We start from the raw sequence: 18,976 nt of genomic DNA, 5'->3' as shown, positions 1-18,976 counted from the left end.
GAAAGTTTAAGTGTACCGAGTCTGTTAAAATTCAAATTAGGTCGTGTCAGTCCAGGTTTTGGTTGTTTTTTTTTATATTTATATTTTAAAAAATATTTAACATTTATTAACTCAACATATCTGAAATATGATCTGTAACTATATGAGCTTTTGAGTTGTCTATTATTGTTCTTAAGCAACCGAAAAGTGCATTTTTTTTAGGATCAGAAAACCATTAAAAAGGTCTAATCAGTTTCTCTATTCAGTTGAGCAGCCGTGGTTTTTGCTGAAATGATCATTGGTAGATTTCCGTTTCCGGGCCACCCTACACGAGTGGGGTCTCACTGATGACCCAATTTGCGAATGGGGCGACGGCAAGGAGCAGACGGCCGACCACATTCTATACTCCTGCCCTAGCTTCAGATGCCCCGGCAACTTCACCGATTTGGATGATGCCAGCCGCGACTGGCTGAGGCACCTGACTGTGACAATATAACTGTCACTTCTGCATGTTAAGCTCATACGAATAATAATAATTGGTTGTTGTGAAGAGCTTTCCTAAAGCACGCATCACCTTAGTGTTCAAATCAGTTCAGGAAATCTTCTATATCTGCTGCAATTACCGGGGTAAAGTTAGCTTGAAGTTCGAAAATTCAGTGCTACCGCATCAGTTGTAGTACCAGGCTACTCGCCTGTAGCGTTTACACAAAACCTCTTAGAGTTGCGAGAATACTTCCTTTGTGTATAAAATACATTGTGAATGCTTTCTCAGCATCTACTTTTTCGTTTTTATGATATTTTTTTGACCAAGCACGAATATTCTTTTGTCCATATCTTCGCAATGGAAGCACAGAACGCCTTCAAACGAAATGCATTTTAAAGACCACGACTTGTGGATATTTCCACAGCCTTTACATCAAACTATCAGTGAGCTAATTATCTTTTTTTTAAACCTCCGTTTTTTCATTGATGCGTAATTACACACAAACCGGAACCTGGGGGACCGCCGTGTGTACACGTTCACAACGCGAGAAATACTGTTCAATACGGCTTCGTGCGGAAAAAAACCCGTATATGACCATAGGAAGCAGAACGGCGCAGTCTCCAATTACCCAGACTGTAATCACGGGAATAAAGCTTTGTTTGATTTCTAAAACCCTTCCTTTACGTCCTGTTTTCATTCAGGTAAGGGTCAACTATATTGACAATACTACTGACAGCAGGAAGATTAAAATATTCTTTACTCAGCAGCTTATTAAAAACAGCTCCCATGATGTTCTAACCGACTTTTTACACAGAACACTGACACAGCTTTGTGTTCTGAATCTCTTTTTCTCGTGCTTTTATTTAATGTGGCACAATGCACTGGGATAGGGGTATGGACCAAATCAGCGTCTGTATGGTAGGGACTAGGAGACAGTAACCAGCAAACATTACAGGCAGCACCTGCGTGACTGGACTGCGGCTTTCAGGTGATCTCAGTTACGCACCGCAAATGGTAAGAAAGAAAGATCTGCGTAATATATACGAATTGAATGCCCTCTTCAAAGTTAGTGATTAGAAAAATTGTGTGAAAAATAAACTGGAAGCTTATGTCGGGATGTAGATGCGTTTTTAAACCCGCAGTTAAATATTATTGTCGGTTGCAAATGGTTTTCGATAATTAAAAGACGACCTTTCCAGGGCCATTTAGTGTTCATAAACTTTTACCATAAGGGCATGTGCAAAAGGAACAGGTTATACTTTGAAGCAATAACAAGTACTTCTGCGTATTTAAAAGTGATCTTTTACGACATTTTCACATTAATATTAATTTTAAAAATTAATAAAAATGATATTTTCAGGATTTATTATTTTACACGCAACTATATAATAAAACCAGTTACGTTCCACGCTGAAAGTAAGAGGAGCACAAACTTTCGACTGATAACGTCTTCTTCATCTGAGAGCTCACATTGCAGCCAACTAACCTACTGCTAGAATAATATATTTTTATTTTAAACGTCTTCTAACGTATTAAATATGTTTTGCATATTTTTTTTCGCCGGCGCTTGATCTCGGAAGATAAATTGTGCATTACAATTTTAATCATTATTAAGCAGACGTTGAATCGTTTTCATTTCAGCAATGGGTATGGAGGAGTTCCACTGACTTGTAAGCTTCCAGATGTTCAAATAGAATCGTTGACGACCCTTTGATTTAAGCCTGGAGTTCAAATAAGGAACAATGTCCGAGCTGGGGGAGTTCCGCTGTCAGAACTGCAACATGGTTTTCCGTTCGCCAGGCCTGCTGGAAAAACACAGGAAACGTTTTTGCATCGGCAGCGATATCGGGGACCCCTTTCTCTTACACCGCAGATACGCGGAATCCCTGGAGAAGGACGAGAGAAACAGATACTCCTGGAGAGGAAGGGAGCCCCTCAGGACACAGACCCCAGACTTCATAAGGGTAAACCTAACGGATGTGTAGAACAGGTGTCTAGGTGGTCTCGGGCTGGACACTTTTTCTTAACCAAAACGAAAAGTGTTCTCGTTTCCTGTTTCCCCGGCCTTTCCAAGTCTGTACGGAGACTGTTTAAAATCTCCACGATCAATGAGACCAGTTCCTTTTACACCTACTTGCAAAGACACTTTTACCTTCTACATTTCAGATCTGTGAATTTCACTTTAAAGTTGTTAAAGGATCATTTTCCTTATACAAAATTAGATAATTTATTTCTTTTAGCTATATTAAGGGACAGTGAAAGTTTTCCATGTCTTTGTTACTCTGTTTTGGACAGCTTTGGGGTGGGAGTCTATGTACCAAGCCAAGCCAGGTGTGTTGTCATCTCCTTGGTAACAGCCATTAGCACAGGTTGTTGGGTGTCTGCAGTTGTAAACCTTGTGCCATGTCAGGCAGCGTTGATAAGATTGAGATCATGAGAGATATATAATAATCAGATTTGCCTCTCACCTAACCTCACAACAGTTCCTATATCACAACTTCATAAAAGTTAGCTGATGGAATTTTTTCCATTTTATTCAGACAGTGCAGAAACGTTACCTGCCAAAAAGCTTGTTTTTAGTTTTCTGCATATTTAGATTCTCAAAAATTCTGGAAACAACAGTGTCTTTGTAATTGCATGTATTTTATTTTGTGAGTGAGCAGCATTACAAGAACAAATTCTCTTGTGGGTGGTTAGTAGCATTATTCCTGCACTGTTCATTTACAGAATTCGTTTAATTAAAATGTGTATTGGAGTCCCACGCCTAGACTAGCAGAAATGAATTATTAGAAAGTTGACTTCCCGGTGTGTGTGGAGTGTGGTGCGCTGTCTCCTGTGTTAGTCCACGCTGTATCGTCACTCGGCTCACCGTGCTGAATTCTGCCTGCAGCTCAGGGAGCAGAGGACCGTGCTGGAGAGCCCGAGGCAGCGGGAGGAGAGAGCCGCACACAGAGAGCCCCAGGGCAGCTTGTCCGACAGCCTGGCTCTGAGGCAGCTGACCGATGAGGTAAGCTCTGTCTCCGGGCCGGAAACCATTGTGTGGGACACTCCTATTGTAGAGGTGCACGCAGGGTAGTGGATGAGTTTTTACATCTAAAATCTCTGTCTACTGCATGTGCAAAGTACTTGGGATCCCTTGCAAAATCAGATCACAATGATTAATACTAAAGAGTTATATACATTTGAGCACGTTTAATGAATATGTAGGTATAGTGAGATATGATCTAACCAGCTTGGCTGAGGGTCAGCTCCCTGGCCATAGGATATTGGATGGGACCCCCATGCCGAGTGGAATTTGCCAGTTGGTTTCAGGAAATGTCACTGGGAATAATTATGATTTCAGTAGCTCAGTTAGATCCTACTGAATATGACAGAAGACGAATATGGGTACAGTGTTTGGCGAGGCTGAGGTCAGTAGCCTGCCCAACCCCTTCCTCCTGCCCCATTGTTGTATGCAGTGAGCTAGGGAGTCTGCTGTAGGGTGTTGATGGGGATGCAGGTGGAATTGTGAAAGAGATACAGATATTTCTATTAGAATTTATGTTATAATCCCATTGAGAAGAACTAGCATGAAAGTGACTTGGTTGTCTTCATCCCACTAGAACTTCAGTTTAGAACTATTATTATTATTATTATTATTATTATTATTATTATTATTATTATTATGTGGCAGTGGTAACTCATGAGGTCAGTAAGCAGCACAGTAGTACAGATGCTGATTTTTACAAACACTGCTTTAGTCTGATGTTCAGGGATATCAACACAGGCTGACAGTATGCTTGGGTTAGTGCTTTGCTTTGGTTTCCAGAAAGCAGCTGGCACCCTTTCTGTCGTTTCTTTTTTCAGGAGCCCTTGTAATCCCAGTGAGATGAATGAAAGTTGTCTTCTTTGTGACTCTCCAGTTCCACAGGCTGAGGGTGTCCCTTGAGGAGAGCATGCCCACTCTCCCCACCTGGGCTGAGAGGGCCGAGAGAGATCATGCGAACACATGGGCCCAGCCTGGACCCAGCATGAGCCCACGGAGGAACTGGGAACACATGGAACGAGTACGAGAGGTGGCAGAGACACATGGCCGACACCTAGCGGATATCCAGGCCCGGAACCATGAGCTGGAGCTGCAGAGAGAAGGTACAGGTTTGTTGTAGGAATAACAGAAATGATGAGGAGAGCAGTCTTCTTTTCCCTTTACACTATATGGTTCTGCTGCACTACAGATTATAAAAATAATAATTAAGAATAATTGCTTGCACTTCTATAGTGCTTTTCTGGACACTCAACTCAAAGCGTTTAACAGGTAATGGGGACTCCACTCCACCACCACCAATGTGCAGCCCCACCTGGATGATGCGACGGCAGCCATAGTGCGCTAGAACACTCACCACACATCAGCTATTAGTGGGAGGAGAGCAGAGTAATGAAGCCAATTCATAGATGGGGATTATTAGGAGGCCATGATTGGTAAATTCCTAAGGTCACTGGAAATGTTCTATTTCACAGTTATTATATCAAAAAATCAAATACATGTTCAATGATAGATATGACAAAATGCATATAAACCCCAGGACTTTTAAACAGAAAAGAAGGATACATTTGTATGCAAACATACTTGTGAATTACAGTCCTCTTTGAATTATTTTTGCATTTAAGAACAAGGCTAATCCTGCATTAGCAAGTAATAACTTTACAAAATTCTGTTTTTAAATACTTATTTTGTTGCATAAACATATTGCAGTTTGTGTAAATGTGAAGGACTTGCAACCAAATCTAAAACTTTCAATCATTCAATCTCTGAACCTTTAAAACACACAATCTCGTGTCTTTAAGAGATCTGTGTGCCTCTCTGGATTTTTACAGGGGGCACAAGCTGTGTTGAGCGAGCTCCTCTTGTTTCTGGCTTTCCTGTGTGTTAGTAATTGTATGTTTTGTGTCTGCCAGAGATTCAGCAAAGGCTGTCTGAGCTCTCAGCCAAGGACAGTGCTGCAGGCCACATTGAGGGCATGCTTCAGGAGCTGAGAGCCCAGGAGGAGAGGAATGAGTGGGCACTGCACGAGCTGAGAGAGCAGATCGAAGCACTGCACGGCCAGCAGGGGTGAGAGAGGGGCAGGGGAGAGCCGGAGAGAGCAAAGAGCAGAGGACAGGCTGTGAAGAGTAATGCAGGAAAGAAAGGCGAGACCGGAGAGCTCGATGTGAGAGAGGAAAGCAGTGAGAACTCCAGCATACAGGAAATATTATCTCAGAGGTGGAACAAAACGGAAAAAAAGGATGTGTGAGAGGCTGTGAAGGAAAAGGTGAGTGCAGTAAGGTGAGGAGAAGGAGAGGTAAATAAGATTAAAACACAAGTACAAGCCGTTTTCCATGAAGGGGTCAGGAACAATTTAAAAATCTTGCCTTTGGAAAGGCATTTGCACAACTTTCTACCGATATTTCTTTCACAAAGGACTAAAGCAGCTCCTCCCAAGGCCGAAACCACCAACCCTATAATTCAACAAGGCAAGAAGGAACAGCACCAGCATATCTCTTTTGATTTCATTGCATCTGGAGACGGCCCCCTGTCCACTCAGATCAGGTGAGAAATTCTTGGCCCAGGAGCTGTCATACTAAATGAGAGGACTTCCTGTTTCGTTCAGCTGCACCCAGTTTACAGACGCCTGAGCAAAGGTGTGAGTGAAGACTGCAGGGTGTCCCACTTTTGTGCTGAACTGTGTTTAAGGCCTGCTGGATTAGGCTGTCTCATCTGCTCTGTTTGTGCTGGGATTGGTAGGGCTCTAAGGCTGGCCTATATGCAGTCTGGTGGTGCTGATCCTGCGATTCTGGCCCAGATGCACGACCTGCAGGCAGAAGCACATACCCTGGAACGGGCCGGGCCCAAAGCGGAAAACCGGCAAAAAAAGAGGAGTGAGTATTCCCCGTGACCTGATCTCACACACTCCTTTGGGAGGTGGTGTGTCTGGCGTGAGCTCCTGGGAGTTGCGCAGGAAGGCAGACTGCCCCTTGCCCAGAGCCTTAGCGCGTCTGTCTGTGTGTCTCCCCTAGGAGGGGAATTCCGCCCACGGGGGCTGGACTCGGAGCTGCTGGCTGTGGAGCGCGAGAACCAACGTCTGGAGGAGGAGATCCTGAGACTGCAGCTGAACCGGGAGAGACGGGGGGAGGAGGGTAGGGCTGCTTCACTCAGACTTGGTCCCGGGCCCTGAACTAAACCCCCATGATTCCATTTTGTTAATCATTGGTGATGAAACACATTACCCGTTCAGAACAAAATGGTTGACATACGAACACATGCGTCTTTGTCTGATTTTAGATTTGTTCCCCTTAGTACTTGTACATAAGTCGCAAGGTGGCCTAGAGGAACACCCTATGAGCTACTATATTTTTTTAAATAAAGTAATTGTCTGAAAGATGGTTTGGTCTCATTTATCCTGCTTTCTTCAAACTTTGTTTGCTAGGGTCTAAATTTTCCATTAGATATGTGAACACATTCAAACAGGCAGTAAAAGGAAATTTTTATCCTTGAAGCTGAATTACGTCTTCAGCCAGCAGCAATTTCTAGTCGTTTTTGGGAGGAACAGTCAGCACCGTGATAATATATATGAAATATGACACGATACACAGCCTTTGTACAGATGTATTAGGGTGGGGTAATGTCCAACATATTATGGCCTTAGACATTTTGTAAAAAAAGGGTGAAAAAACACATTCCTTTAACAAAAAAGTGTGAATATAGATTTGATGAATAACTCGCTCATCAACAGCGGACCTGGAGAGATGTGATTCTTGCTAGAGCAATGTGGTTTACATTCGGTCTCACAGAGACTCCTGGGTTGAGGAGCCAGCGAGGTGGGAAGTAATGGAGTTTGTATTCTGCAAACACAGAAGGCTGCTGTCAGTGTGGTGGGTGAGATCCTCAGACTGGTTTGAAGATGCGAGAGCAAGTGGGCTTGAACGCACGCTGTGCTCCGGCCCAGTTCTGACGGCATGCCTGTGTGTGTGTGTGTGTGTTTGTTTCAGAGGCGACTGGCGCAGCCCTCCTGGAGATGCAGGGAGAGCACGTGCGCCAGGTGGCGGCTGTGCAGCGGGAGATCGAGAGTCTGCGGAGAGACCTGGAGAGAGCCCCCCGCTGCGGAGGGCCGCCTCCCCCTCCCCCTCCCCCCCCGCCCCCTCTCCTCCTGCCTCCCCCTCTGCGCGCCCCTGGGAGACTCGGGCACCCCCTTGCACCCCCGGTCACGGTTAGCCCCTCTCTTCCCCCTCACCAGCAGGCAGTTTCAGTGCCACGCAGAGAGCTGAGCAGAAATAAACTGACTTAACTCTTCACAACATCATTGACACCTTGGGCACATGCGGTGATTACAGGCTATAGAAATGGCAAAGGAACAAGTAAAAGGTTTATTCCATGCTGGAAAGAGAAGAGTGTGACACCCAAAGAAGGCTCCACAGCCAAAACTTTGTGTTTCTTCTCTTTTCAGCATGGAATAAACCTTTTACTTGTTCCTTTGCATTCTACGCATGCTGACGCAGCTGCCTACTTGAACTACCATAGAAATGGCAAGCTTACTAAATGTAATCACATTTCACGGTATAGTGTAGTGAAGATAAGGGAAAACTTAATTTAACTAAGTGAGAGATCTTTTTTAAACCCTGACAGGAGGTCATGGTCATTTCTTAACTAGTGTCTAAAAGGAGCTTTGGCTATAATACCTTCACTGCCTGTCTCTCAGGAAGCAGCGAGGCCTCAGACCCCCTTGATAGGCACACATGTCCTGGACCCCCTTGAAGCCCTGGGCCCAGCACCATACGACCCTGCGTAAGTTTCCTGTTCATTTCCATGGAGTCGGGCTGTTAGTCTTCTGTGTTTTTGCGCGGTCCACTCTGGAGATCTGTGCTGTGTCTTGGTGCCGCGGGACCTGATTCGGTGTACTGTCTGTGTGCAGGGCGGGGTTTGTGATCTTCTATGACTTCATCCTGGGCCTGGAGCCCACTCTGCGGATGGCACGCCTGGTTGTGGGACTCTACTCTGGGGGCCAGAAAATGGGCAGGCTGTCGCCCCTGCCAGTGGTGTACTGTGAAGCAGGAGGGGCATTGCCCTATGTCACTGGCGGGCACCAAGGAAACATTGCCACCCTGTCTGTCAAGCAGCCTGTGCCCAGGTAACACACACTGCCTCACAGAGCTTATTCGTACCGACCCTTCATACACTCCATTGTTTTCATGCAGATTGAAGCAATGGATTTTGTCACAACAATTGTACAAAATCTGCCTGCAATTGATTTTGTTCAGCCCAGAGTTAAGACACTGTTTATTGATACTTTGAGTTTAAGATTATTCCCAACGGGGACATAATGCATCACACATGACATCATTCTCATCCCCCCCCCCCCCCCCACCGGTAATAGTCAATATAGGGTTAGCTTTAAAACTGTAATCAAACATTACAAATTGAGGAGTTTAGAGTTTGTAGAATGAGAACTGGCAGCTACAGCTTTAAAAGGCCAGGGTGCATAATACTGTGGTCCTCTTTGTACTCATGATTTCAAACTTCCCTCCAGGTCTTTTAAATAGAAGAACATTTTAAAGCATATGTGACAACCTTTCAAATACTGTCCAGCCTTTAACAAACACAATGTTGCCATTTTCCGCACCATGGTTGTTGCCCTCGGTTTTGTCAGCGTTCCTGTAGTTTAGCCCTTCAATGACACCACCAGCTCTCCCACAGGGTGCACCCATCGCCCTCTATAAATCTAGTGGTAGAGCTTCAAGCTGCGGGAGGCTTCAACGCCTATGGGCAGGAGGTCCATCGGCTTTTGTCGAGGGGCTGGGCCCGACTGGACCTGTTCGACCAGCACAACCGGGTCCTGAGCGGCTTCTGGAAGGTTCCATTCCGAGCTCTGCCGGTTCTACCAGCCCTCAGCGCCGGACAGCTCAACACAGTTCCCCAGGTAGGATGATACACATTCACTTACCAAATCAGAGACATTGAGAGGACACAATCTAACAGAATAATAATAATAATAATAATAATAATTAATAATTGCTTATAGTGCTTTTCTGGACAATCCACTCTTTACAGGCGCTTTACAGGTAATGGGGTCTCCCCTCCACCACCACCAATGTGCAGCATCTACCTGGATGATGCGACGGCAGCCATAGCGCGCCAGAACGCTCACCACACATCAGCTATTAGTGGGGAGGAGAGCAGAGAATAATGAAGCCAATTCATAGATGGGGATTATTAGGAGGCCATGATTGGTAAAGGCCAATGGCCAGGATGCCGTGGTTACACCCCTACTCTTTTCGAGAAACGCCCTGGGATTTTTAATGACCACAGAGAGTCAGGACCTCGGTTTTACATCTCATCCGAAGGACGGCGCCTGTTTACAGAATAGTGTCCCCATCACTATACTGGGGCATTAGGACCCACGTGGACCACAGGGTGAGCGCCCCCTGCTGGCCCCACTAACATCTCTTCCAGGTTAAAACTTAGTTTTTCCCAGGCTGTCTCCCATCCAGGTATTGACCAGGCTCACATCTGCTTAGCTCCAGTGGGTTGCCAGTTGTGAGTTGCAGGGTGATATGGCTGCTGGCCATATAGCAGGCAGGGAATATAATCCTGGGACTGCCTGAGTCAAACATTGTATCATATCAGCCAGGGCCTCATGCAAACTGTTACGCATGAGCTTGATATTTGTACAACAGGCATGGCATTTTTATTTTATTAATGAAAGATGCCTGTGTTCACTGTGATTAGTCAAGATGGTATCTTTGTAAAGTAAACTAAAACATAGTAAAAGCATATGGAAGTTCAGGTTATGATAAGGTTCATCCCTGGAGAAGACGGAAGTAATTGGAAAGTAAGGCAAATGTGGCAAATGTGTGGAAGAAAGTTGGAGAAACTGCACAGTTCTGTAGATTTAACTGATAAAAGGGATGTTCTCACTCCGCTGCTCTCACTACGATGTAATCACTACTTGATTAAGGCTTGACATTCGACCAACGCATGCAGCATATTGTCAAAACATCGTACTTTCACCTCAGAAATATCACTAGACTACGCCCTATGTTATCACTAACTGTGGCTGAAAAGCTGATCAACACATTTGTCTTCCGTATCGACTACTGTAACGCTCTACTCGCTGGGGTTTCTAAATCCACATTGATCAAACTCCAGTATGTCCATTATTCAGCAGCCAGAATCCTGACCAGGTTTAGTGCAAGTGATCACATTACTCCTATCCTGGAGTCCTTGCACTGGCTTCCTGTCAAGTTTCGTATCAAATTCAAAATCCTCATGCTCGCCTATAAGGCTCTGCATGGCTTGCCACCTCAGTACTCGTCTAAGCTATTATCATCCTACTCCCCACCTCTCAACCTTCACTCTTCTAATTCTGATCTCCTATCTGTCCCCCAAGCCCGTCTTCACTCTATGGGTGAAAGGGCCTTCTCCTGTTATTCTGCAAAGCTCTGGAACTCTCTCCCCAAGGATATCAGAGAGTCATCTTCTCTAAACTCCCTCAAATCTAGACTCAAAATCTTCTTATTTTTAAGAGCCTTTCCTTAACTGGTTCTGTTCTTTACCCCTCTGCTCCTACTGTACTGTCATCTTGCATCTAAGCCACCTTTAAAGGCGCTATATAAAATAATGTTTCATTGTCTTCTTATTATTATTCTTATTACGCACCTGACTCCATGACTCTCGCTTCCCAGCTAGGTGGGGCGGAGCTGTACCTGAGAGTGGTCAATGCCCGAGACGGAGATGTGCAGGCCCTGGCCAGAATTGACCCTGGTTATGCCAGCCAGTACAAGTACCCTTCTCTGGTACGTCAGACACCCAGCCACTTGTGTTCCCTTCCACTGCAGGGGCTGCAGCTTTGGTCATGGACAGACATGGGCCAGCGGGTTTTACAGAGAGCTTTAGGCAGTGCAATCAGCAATGTGCCGCTAACTACACAGTTAATTGGTCCAATGAATCATTAGGTATTCAGCTGGAATGAATACATTTGTACACTGGCTGTCAAACATCATAGCTCAGTTCCTCCTTAAAATAATATGGAACATGATCATGCAAAGCAGCTAAAAAGTAATTCAAAAGTTAGTCACAGTCATATCTGTTTTATTTTTGCTTGACTTTTTCCTTTCTTTTTAATGGAAAATTCTTCTTGACAGCATTTAAACCAATCTGGAGAAAGGCACATTATTTTAACGAATTTCCTCAAAGTGCTTTTTATCTGGCCTTCATTTTTGTTGAATTATTTTTTTTATGAAAATAGATGGAGAGGGTGGCAGTTAATGCAGCTGCTTTACAGCTCTTGAGTTCTGATATTTGTTTTGGACCAGGGACCCTTACAGGTGGAGTTTGTGTATTTTCCCACTTCCACATAGATTTGCTCGGGGTCCTCCCACCTTCCAAAGATATCTGGCTAGGTTAGATATGCTATTCAGAATTGTCTCTTTGTGTCCTTGCAATGGACTGGCATCCTGTCCTGTCCATCCAAACCCTGTTCTTCCAGAACCCTCACCAGGACGAGCAGCTTTCAGCTAATGGATTCTCCTGACCATGCTAACTCTCCTGTAAGGAAGTGTAGGGCTTACAGTGTGTCATAAAATATATGATCCAATCCACATTAACTCCTAAAAGAACTGCAGCAATAAACTTGTTCTTGAACAGCTGACAATTTAAAAAATATAAAATAAATGCAACCACAAATTAAAAGAAAGAAACAACAAAAAAATATTGTTACTGGTTTCCATTGCAGGTGGCTATCCGCCCAGTGGCCCATGTGGAGAGCCCGCCCACTGTCCTCACTTCCTTTCATCCTTCGGCCAATCACTACCTTTCCCTCCCTCCTCCCACAGATCATGTGGACCCTCCTCCCCCCATGGAGGGGTCCAGTCAGAGGTGAGAAAGAGAGCCAGAGGTAATCAAATGCTGGACCTTGGAATCCATTTTATTGCAGGATTTCATCTAAACCAGAGTTTATTTAGGTATGTCTGCACAGAATTAAATGTTTGCATTAACAACTGCACTAGAATAGATGGAAATGTCTGGTGTTTGATCATTGAATAATAATAATAATAATAATAATAATAATAATAATAATAATAATAATAATAATAGCTTACACTTATATAGCGCTTATCTGGACACTCCACTCAAAGCGCTTCACAGGTAATGGGGACTCCCCTCCACCGCCACCAATGTGCAGCATCCACTTGGATGATTTGAACCTTTTGCAATAAAAAGTCCTCATCTAGAACCTACACAAAACCTGTACAAACACAGGTCCAATATCCTATGTAACATTTATAGCATTTTGTGTTTGTTGTGGCTATTTTACACAAACATATGCACCTCTGTTTAAAAAGCAATCAGCAGTCATTGTATCTATACAAGATCCTGAATTTGCTAAATGCAATGCGAGTTAAAGGGGCTCTGGGATGAAGGACCCCTTCACCTGTAAACTGTGCTTGGGAAATAATGAGGAAAACACAGTGACCATGATGTTAGACAAAAAGAAGCTTACCATATTTCATATTTAGCAGATGTGTAGTCTTTTCAACTGGGAAACAAAACCACCCAAAGGAGGGTGTAAAGGGACAATATATAAATGGAAACAAATAGAGAACAAAAAAACAGTAAATAGTATACCGTAATAGTATAGTAATGCATCTTATCTATCATTTCAGCACTGCACAAATTCACTATTTTTGCAGCAAGCTGTCATTTTCACCCTGCAACTCACAACTGGCAACCCACTGAAGCTAAGCAGGTGTGAGCCTGGTCAGTACCTGGATGGGAGACCTCCTGGGAAAAACTAAGGTTGCTGCTGGAAGAGGTGTTAGTGGGGCCAGCAGGGGGTGCTCACCCTGCAGTCCATGTGGGTCCTAATGCCCCAGTATAGTGACGGGGACACTATACTGTAAACAGGCGCCGTCCTTCGGATGAGACGTAAAACCGAGGTCCTGACTCTCTGTGGTCATTAAAAATCCCAGGGCGCTTCTCGAAAAGAGTAGGGGTGTAACCCCGGTGTCCTGGCCAAATTTCCAATTGGCCCTTACTAATCATGGCCTCCTAATAATCCCCCTCTATGAATTGGCTACATTACTCTGTTCTCCTCCCCACTGATATCTGATGTGTGGTGAGCGTTCTGGCGCACTATGGCTGCCGTCGCATCATCCAGGTGGATGCTGCACATTGGTGGTGGTGGAGGGGAGTCCCCATTACCTGTAAAGCGCTTTGAGTGGAGTGTCCAGAAAAGCGCTATATAAGTGTAAGCAATTATTAAATTATTATTATTATTTTTGAGGACATTCCCTCAGTGACACATAGTACAAAGTTAGACCAGAATGTCATAAAAGACAAAGCATTTGCAGAACGTATTTGTGTTATACTTCCCTAAAATATATGAAGTGGAATCAAGAATATAGTACATGACTTTTTCATAGTCATTTTAGTTCCATGATCATAAGGATATATCCTTTAAGGTGAGACGTCTGGAAATAAGAGCAATCTTTTTTAATAATCAATATTCTGACAGAGCTCTAGCAGGTTTGCCCAGTCGAGAACATCTGAATCTCTCTCTCACCTCAGACCTGATTGTGTGAACTGATCAGTAGGTCATTAGAGAGTTTTAATTATTCAGCCTTGAGATTCTGGAATGTCTGGAATACCAGATGTCATTCAGTTTTGGAATGCTGTATTGAGGATGATTGTTTAGCTCTTACCTATATACACAATGGCAGTATAACGGGGGGAAAAAAACAATCTTTTCCACAAATCTGAATGTGATTTTTTCTTGATCTTGAATTTGATTATCTCAAAATATTTTGAGGCATTTTTTATTATTTAACCTCGCTAAAAGGTTTCTGGGTTGGTGTGACATTTTGATTAGCTTTGAGAAGATGTCTATGACAGCATACTGTCAAAACATCTTTTTTTCACCTTAGAACTATTGCTAGACTACGCCCTATGCTATCATTAACTGTGGCTGAAAAGCTGATCAACACATTTGTGTTCTCTCGAATTGACTAATGTAATGCTCTACTTGCTGGGGTATCTAAATCTACTCTGAACAAACTGCAGTAAGTCCAAACTTCAGCAGCCAGAATCCTGACCAGGTCTAGTGCAAGTGTTCACATTACTCCTATCCTGGAGTCCTTGCACTGGCTTCCGTCAGATTCTGTGTAGCCTTTAAAATCCTCATGCTCACCTATAAGGTGGCTTGGCACCTCAGTACCTGTCTGAACTATTATCACTCTACTCCCCACCTCGCAACCTTCACTCTTCTAATTCTGCTCTCCTTACTGTGCCCCAAGCCCGTCTACATTGTATGGGTGACAGGGCCTTCTCCTGTTATGCCCCCAAGCTCTGGAACTCTCTCCCCAAGGATACCAGAGAGTCACCTTCTCTAAACTCCTTCAAATCCAGACTCAAAACCCTCTTCTTCAGAAAAGCCTTTACTTAACTGGTTCGATTCTTCACCCCTCTGCTTTTCTTACTACCACCATCCATGTCTCCTCTGTATATTGTAATTGTGTTTTATCTTGTATATTCTTTTTATTTATTGTTGTTGTCATCCTGTAAAGCGCTTTGAGAAGCCACCTTTAAAGGCGCAATATAAAATAAAGTTTATTATTATTATATTATTATTATTATTTTCATTGTAGCTTATTTGTGAATCCTCCAGTACACTTGGTCAGCATGATCAGAATTCTACACCATCAGCAATTGATGCTCTTTCGGATCTGTTCACCTCTTAGATACTGTGAAAAGATAGGGTTTACCCCAGTTTATTTAGAGTGACCTGAAGTTGCTTTTGTATGACTCTTTCATTACTACCTCTGGCTACTGAATTGTGCACGCAATGATCGCAGTCTACATTTCTGTCTTGCCATGCGTAAGTGATCTCTGGGATTTTCTGCTCAGTGCTCTGTTCCGTGCTTGCTTTTCCTCTTTTGATTCATCTCAATGAGACAGGCTCCCATGGGCTGTAAGATGGCTGCCTGAATACAGCTGCTTCTTTCAGGTAATGCTTATTAACTCCCTTACACTGCCATTCTACAGAGTCATGCAGGGGATAGAAAAGAGAGCACAGCGTACTTCCTCCGTCCATTCGGTGCACACAGTCTTTCAGAATTCATTGTCATGTGGAGCACACAGCAGGAAATAATGATCACAAATATTCTCTCTTTATTCAGATGTTGACCTAAAGTATACAGTGTTAGACCAGTGTGAGCAGGGCCAGCCCTGGGAATAGGCAAACCCTGAGGCCACCAGGGGGCCCCCTTAATGTATAACACAACATATTTTTAACTGGTACAATCAAATGTGAGTAAAAAATTCACTATTTCTGTTTCTGCTGTGAGGACTGGAAATGCACAATAAAATACACATTGTTTCCAGTACAATGTTAACATTAGTTTGGTTCAGTGCTCTGTCACAGGACATAAGAATTTTCCATACCATTGTGTCGTCCAGTGCAGTGGTTTCCCAACCCTTCTCCTGGAGGAACACTGTCCTCTGGTTTTTGCTCTAACTGAGCTATTAATCACAAGCTCAGCTTTTGGTTTTCTCCTTGGTGCATATTTGTAAATTGTAAATTTGATTTCAGCTCTTAAGGTCGGATGGGATTTGTAATTTGTGATCAGCTCTGTACCAGTTTCTGAGTTTCAGAATTGCCCTCTTTCAGGTGTGCCTTCTGAAATGAAACAAAGTGGACAGCAGAATGCAAAAAAACTCACTTTTGTGTGCAATGTCATTCTCATCTGTGTCTGCTCATCATCAGTTGATCAACTAGTGTCGAGCTGTTTAGTTTGAAATAACAGCAAGCTTGTTTTTGTGTGCTGAAGCTGTTGGAAACTATATTTTTGAATCAGGGTATTTATGACAATCAGGACTGATCAAAGAAACGAGTTAAATCAGGGTCAGTGCAAGCCGGCAGATCAGTCAGGTCATCAGGCAGCAGTGGAGATTTAGAGCTCAGCTGGAATCCAGGCCAGCAGATGCAGTGTTCAGGGACGGATTTTGGTGTTCGTAGGCCCTAGGTACTTTCACTCTGAAAAAGAGGGGTAAACACCATTTGAATTAAGTTGATTGACATGATGCACTATAAACTCTTCTGATGCTAACCCACGTGGTTGATGGAGCGAGTCGAGCGACCATCACTTCGATACTTCCAGTTTCTAGAACAGCCGCCAGACAGCGTATGATTATTGATTTGGAGCACCTAGAGTCGATCACAAGAATGTTGTTTTAGCTCATTTTTCGTGTTTTTCATTAGTCACTAGTGTTTCCCTCCTTCACAGGCCCTAAAAAGTTTGTAGGCCCAAGGCACCGTCCCCACCGTGCCTAATGGGAAATCTGGCACTGGCAGTGTTCCTGCAGGGCCAGGCAGGGAACCGCAGGTCTAGTCGGCTCTTTGCCAGGACTGACGGTGTGTTTGTTGGTTTGCAGTGTGGCAGAGACGCCAGCAGGTCCCGGACCCTCAGGTGGGGTGGGCTTCATCGTGGACAGAGTGAAAGGGGCTCCTCTGGGGTTCGGCAGCCTGAGACTGACAGGGTATAGCCAGAGAACCGGCAAGGTGAGTGAGGACCTTTCCCATTATTTGTCCGGAGCCCTAACCAGTAATCCACACTGCTGTCAGTGCAGGTTAATGAGGTCCCTCAGTCAGTACTCTGCTATGACAGTGGCTGAAGTACTGAGGGCAGAACTGTGCACAAAGGAGAAAAATGTAGTACGCCTTGGCCATGAGTGTCTGATGCTGATGAAAATTCACAGGGCTGGAATGCTGTGAGGACAGAGTGAGACGAGCTAACCAGCTTCTGCAGTTTGTAACTGTTCTGAAGGTGTCCTGTTTGCTGTCCTGTCGCCTAGGTGATTGTATGCAGGAGCAGAGGTATACTGTGTTTCACCTCCACTGTCAGCTCTTCCATCAAACATGGGGACTTCATCTTCGGAGAACAGGAGGTACATGTGGCACCACTGTCTCACCACAGGAGAGAGTAAACACAGCCTTTCAGCCTGGTAGATTGCCTTAATGACAAAGCATGTCCTTTATTTGTAATCCTCTTTTGTGCGACTCTGTACATCAATGCCGATTTGAACATTTACTCACCCCGGGAGATAGAAACTTTTTCTATGCAGTCTAGAGTTTAATACATTCTACAGCGCTGGCAGAGAAGTGTACTCCATAGACGATCAGCATTTAAGAACAAGAAAGGCATAGACAAGAGTGAAACCAGAGTGTTCCAGAAATTAAAACTTCAAAGCGAAAATAAAAACGCCAAGACTTACAGTACTGCAGCTGAGCCGGCGAGCATCTAGGACTCTCTTCTTTCATCTTCAGATTCTCTTCTCCAGCCTGCGGCCTGAGGCGGACATGGTTCTGTTTGTGCGTTTCTACCACTGGCCCAGTGGGAGCTCCCTGACAGGGGAGGCCCCCAGGGGCCCGGAGAAGGAGGAAGGAGGGGTGTCGGGGAGCCTGGCTGAGCGAGAGGAGTGCATTGTGGCCTGGGGAGTGCTGAGGCTTACCCGCCCTGCAGCCCGGCGTGAGTCTGCTCTGAGCGTCACTTTCACGGCCCAGGCTCACCAGTCTGGAGTAGTGATTAGGGCTCCTGACTCATAACGGTAGCCTGTCAGATTTAAATCCCAGGTGCTGTTGTACCCTTTTTCAAGGTGTTTTATTTCCAGTGCAATAAGCACATCTATGTCTCATCAATTCAGTATAAATCTGTATGAAAGAAGACATTGTGTAAATGGAATTTGATTGGGTAAAATTATCAGACAAATAAATCAACAACAACTAGAACAACAATAATACTACCACTACAAAAGAGAATTAAGAATTAAGAATAAATACCAATAAAATGTGAAAATTCTCCAAAAATTATTTCATACTTGTAAGATACTCGTAAGTTTTCTTGTAGTTCTTCTATAGGAATATTTGAATCTACTAAAGTTTAAGAGTGGTGCTATTCAGTGTTGATTGAATTGATTGATTGACCCCAGTCTTGTTAAGTGCTTTTACAGGAATAAGCGGCTCTGGGGGGGGGGGGGGTGAAGCCGATGCTCCTCCTGCCATCTCCCCAGTCTCAGTGTCTGGTGCTCTCTCTCTCTCTCTGCCTGGCAGCGCAGAAGAGTCCAGGAAGAGGGAAAGAGGTCTGGAACACTGGCACTCACTCGGTACCCCTCTTCCATGTGCCAGCACCCCCAGCCCTCGCCCTCAACGCACTGGTACAGCCTCATAGCACAACACAGAGAATTAATTTACTTTTACTCCAGTACCGAGGTCAAACAAGCAATAACTGGGGAAAAAAAGATAGTGAGCGTTTCACAAGAAGTGTCACTTGGATTTGTGTGAAAACTATGAAAAAAGTGTACAAATTAGGAAGGACTAAAAATTCATTAATCCAGCTTCCCAACTTTTTTCTGGATCATGTAATTATTGAAGATGTTTCTTTCTCTTGACCTGCAAAGTTTCCTTGACTTTTGTCGGCCATCGGTCGATGCTGCGTTGGCAGTAGAGG

At 44.2% G+C, this 18,976-nt stretch overlaps 1 protein-coding gene across 2 annotated transcripts in view; it reads left to right on the top strand.

Annotated features, from left to right (window-relative positions):
- The first annotated feature begins 1,062 nt into the window (after positions 1 to 1,062).
- Positions 1,063 to 18,976, top strand: part of ccdc17 (coiled-coil domain containing 17) — a 27,428-nt gene continuing 9,514 nt past the window's right edge. Inside the window, exons 1-18 of one of the 2 annotated variants that reach the window (XM_088598678.1) lie at positions 1,063 to 1,164; positions 2,105 to 2,427; positions 3,354 to 3,470; positions 4,366 to 4,591; positions 5,399 to 5,552; positions 5,901 to 6,029; positions 6,225 to 6,358; positions 6,497 to 6,616; positions 7,469 to 7,686; positions 8,176 to 8,261; positions 8,389 to 8,604; positions 9,171 to 9,393; positions 11,159 to 11,269; positions 12,208 to 12,350; positions 16,905 to 17,031; positions 17,325 to 17,417; positions 17,797 to 17,998; positions 18,580 to 18,683. In XM_088598678.1, coding sequence (XP_088454804.1) covers positions 2,206 to 2,427; positions 3,354 to 3,470; positions 4,366 to 4,591; positions 5,399 to 5,552; positions 5,901 to 6,029; positions 6,225 to 6,358; positions 6,497 to 6,616; positions 7,469 to 7,686; positions 8,176 to 8,261; positions 8,389 to 8,604; positions 9,171 to 9,393; positions 11,159 to 11,269; positions 12,208 to 12,350; positions 16,905 to 17,031; positions 17,325 to 17,417; positions 17,797 to 17,998; positions 18,580 to 18,683 — 2,625 coding nt within the window. In that variant the 5' untranslated portion in view covers positions 1,063 to 1,164; positions 2,105 to 2,205. Of the gene's footprint in view, positions 1,165 to 1,342; positions 1,478 to 2,104; positions 2,428 to 3,353; positions 3,471 to 4,365; positions 4,592 to 5,398; positions 5,553 to 5,900; positions 6,030 to 6,224; positions 6,359 to 6,496; positions 6,617 to 7,468; positions 7,687 to 8,175; positions 8,262 to 8,388; positions 8,605 to 9,170; positions 9,394 to 11,158; positions 11,270 to 12,207; positions 12,351 to 16,904; positions 17,032 to 17,324; positions 17,418 to 17,796; positions 17,999 to 18,579; positions 18,684 to 18,976 lie in introns of those variants that run through there. The other variant, XM_088598677.1, reaches the window with a different exon arrangement.

The sequence above is a fragment of the Lepisosteus platostomus genome, chromosome 11 (genome assembly GCF_059453375.1).
Source record: "Lepisosteus platostomus isolate fLepPlt1 chromosome 11, fLepPlt1.hap1, whole genome shotgun sequence".
Lineage (NCBI taxonomy): Eukaryota > Metazoa > Chordata > Actinopteri > Semionotiformes > Lepisosteidae > Lepisosteus > Lepisosteus platostomus.
The sequence above is the reverse complement of the archived record's forward strand: the minus strand, read 5'-3'. Positions and strand labels throughout refer to the sequence as shown.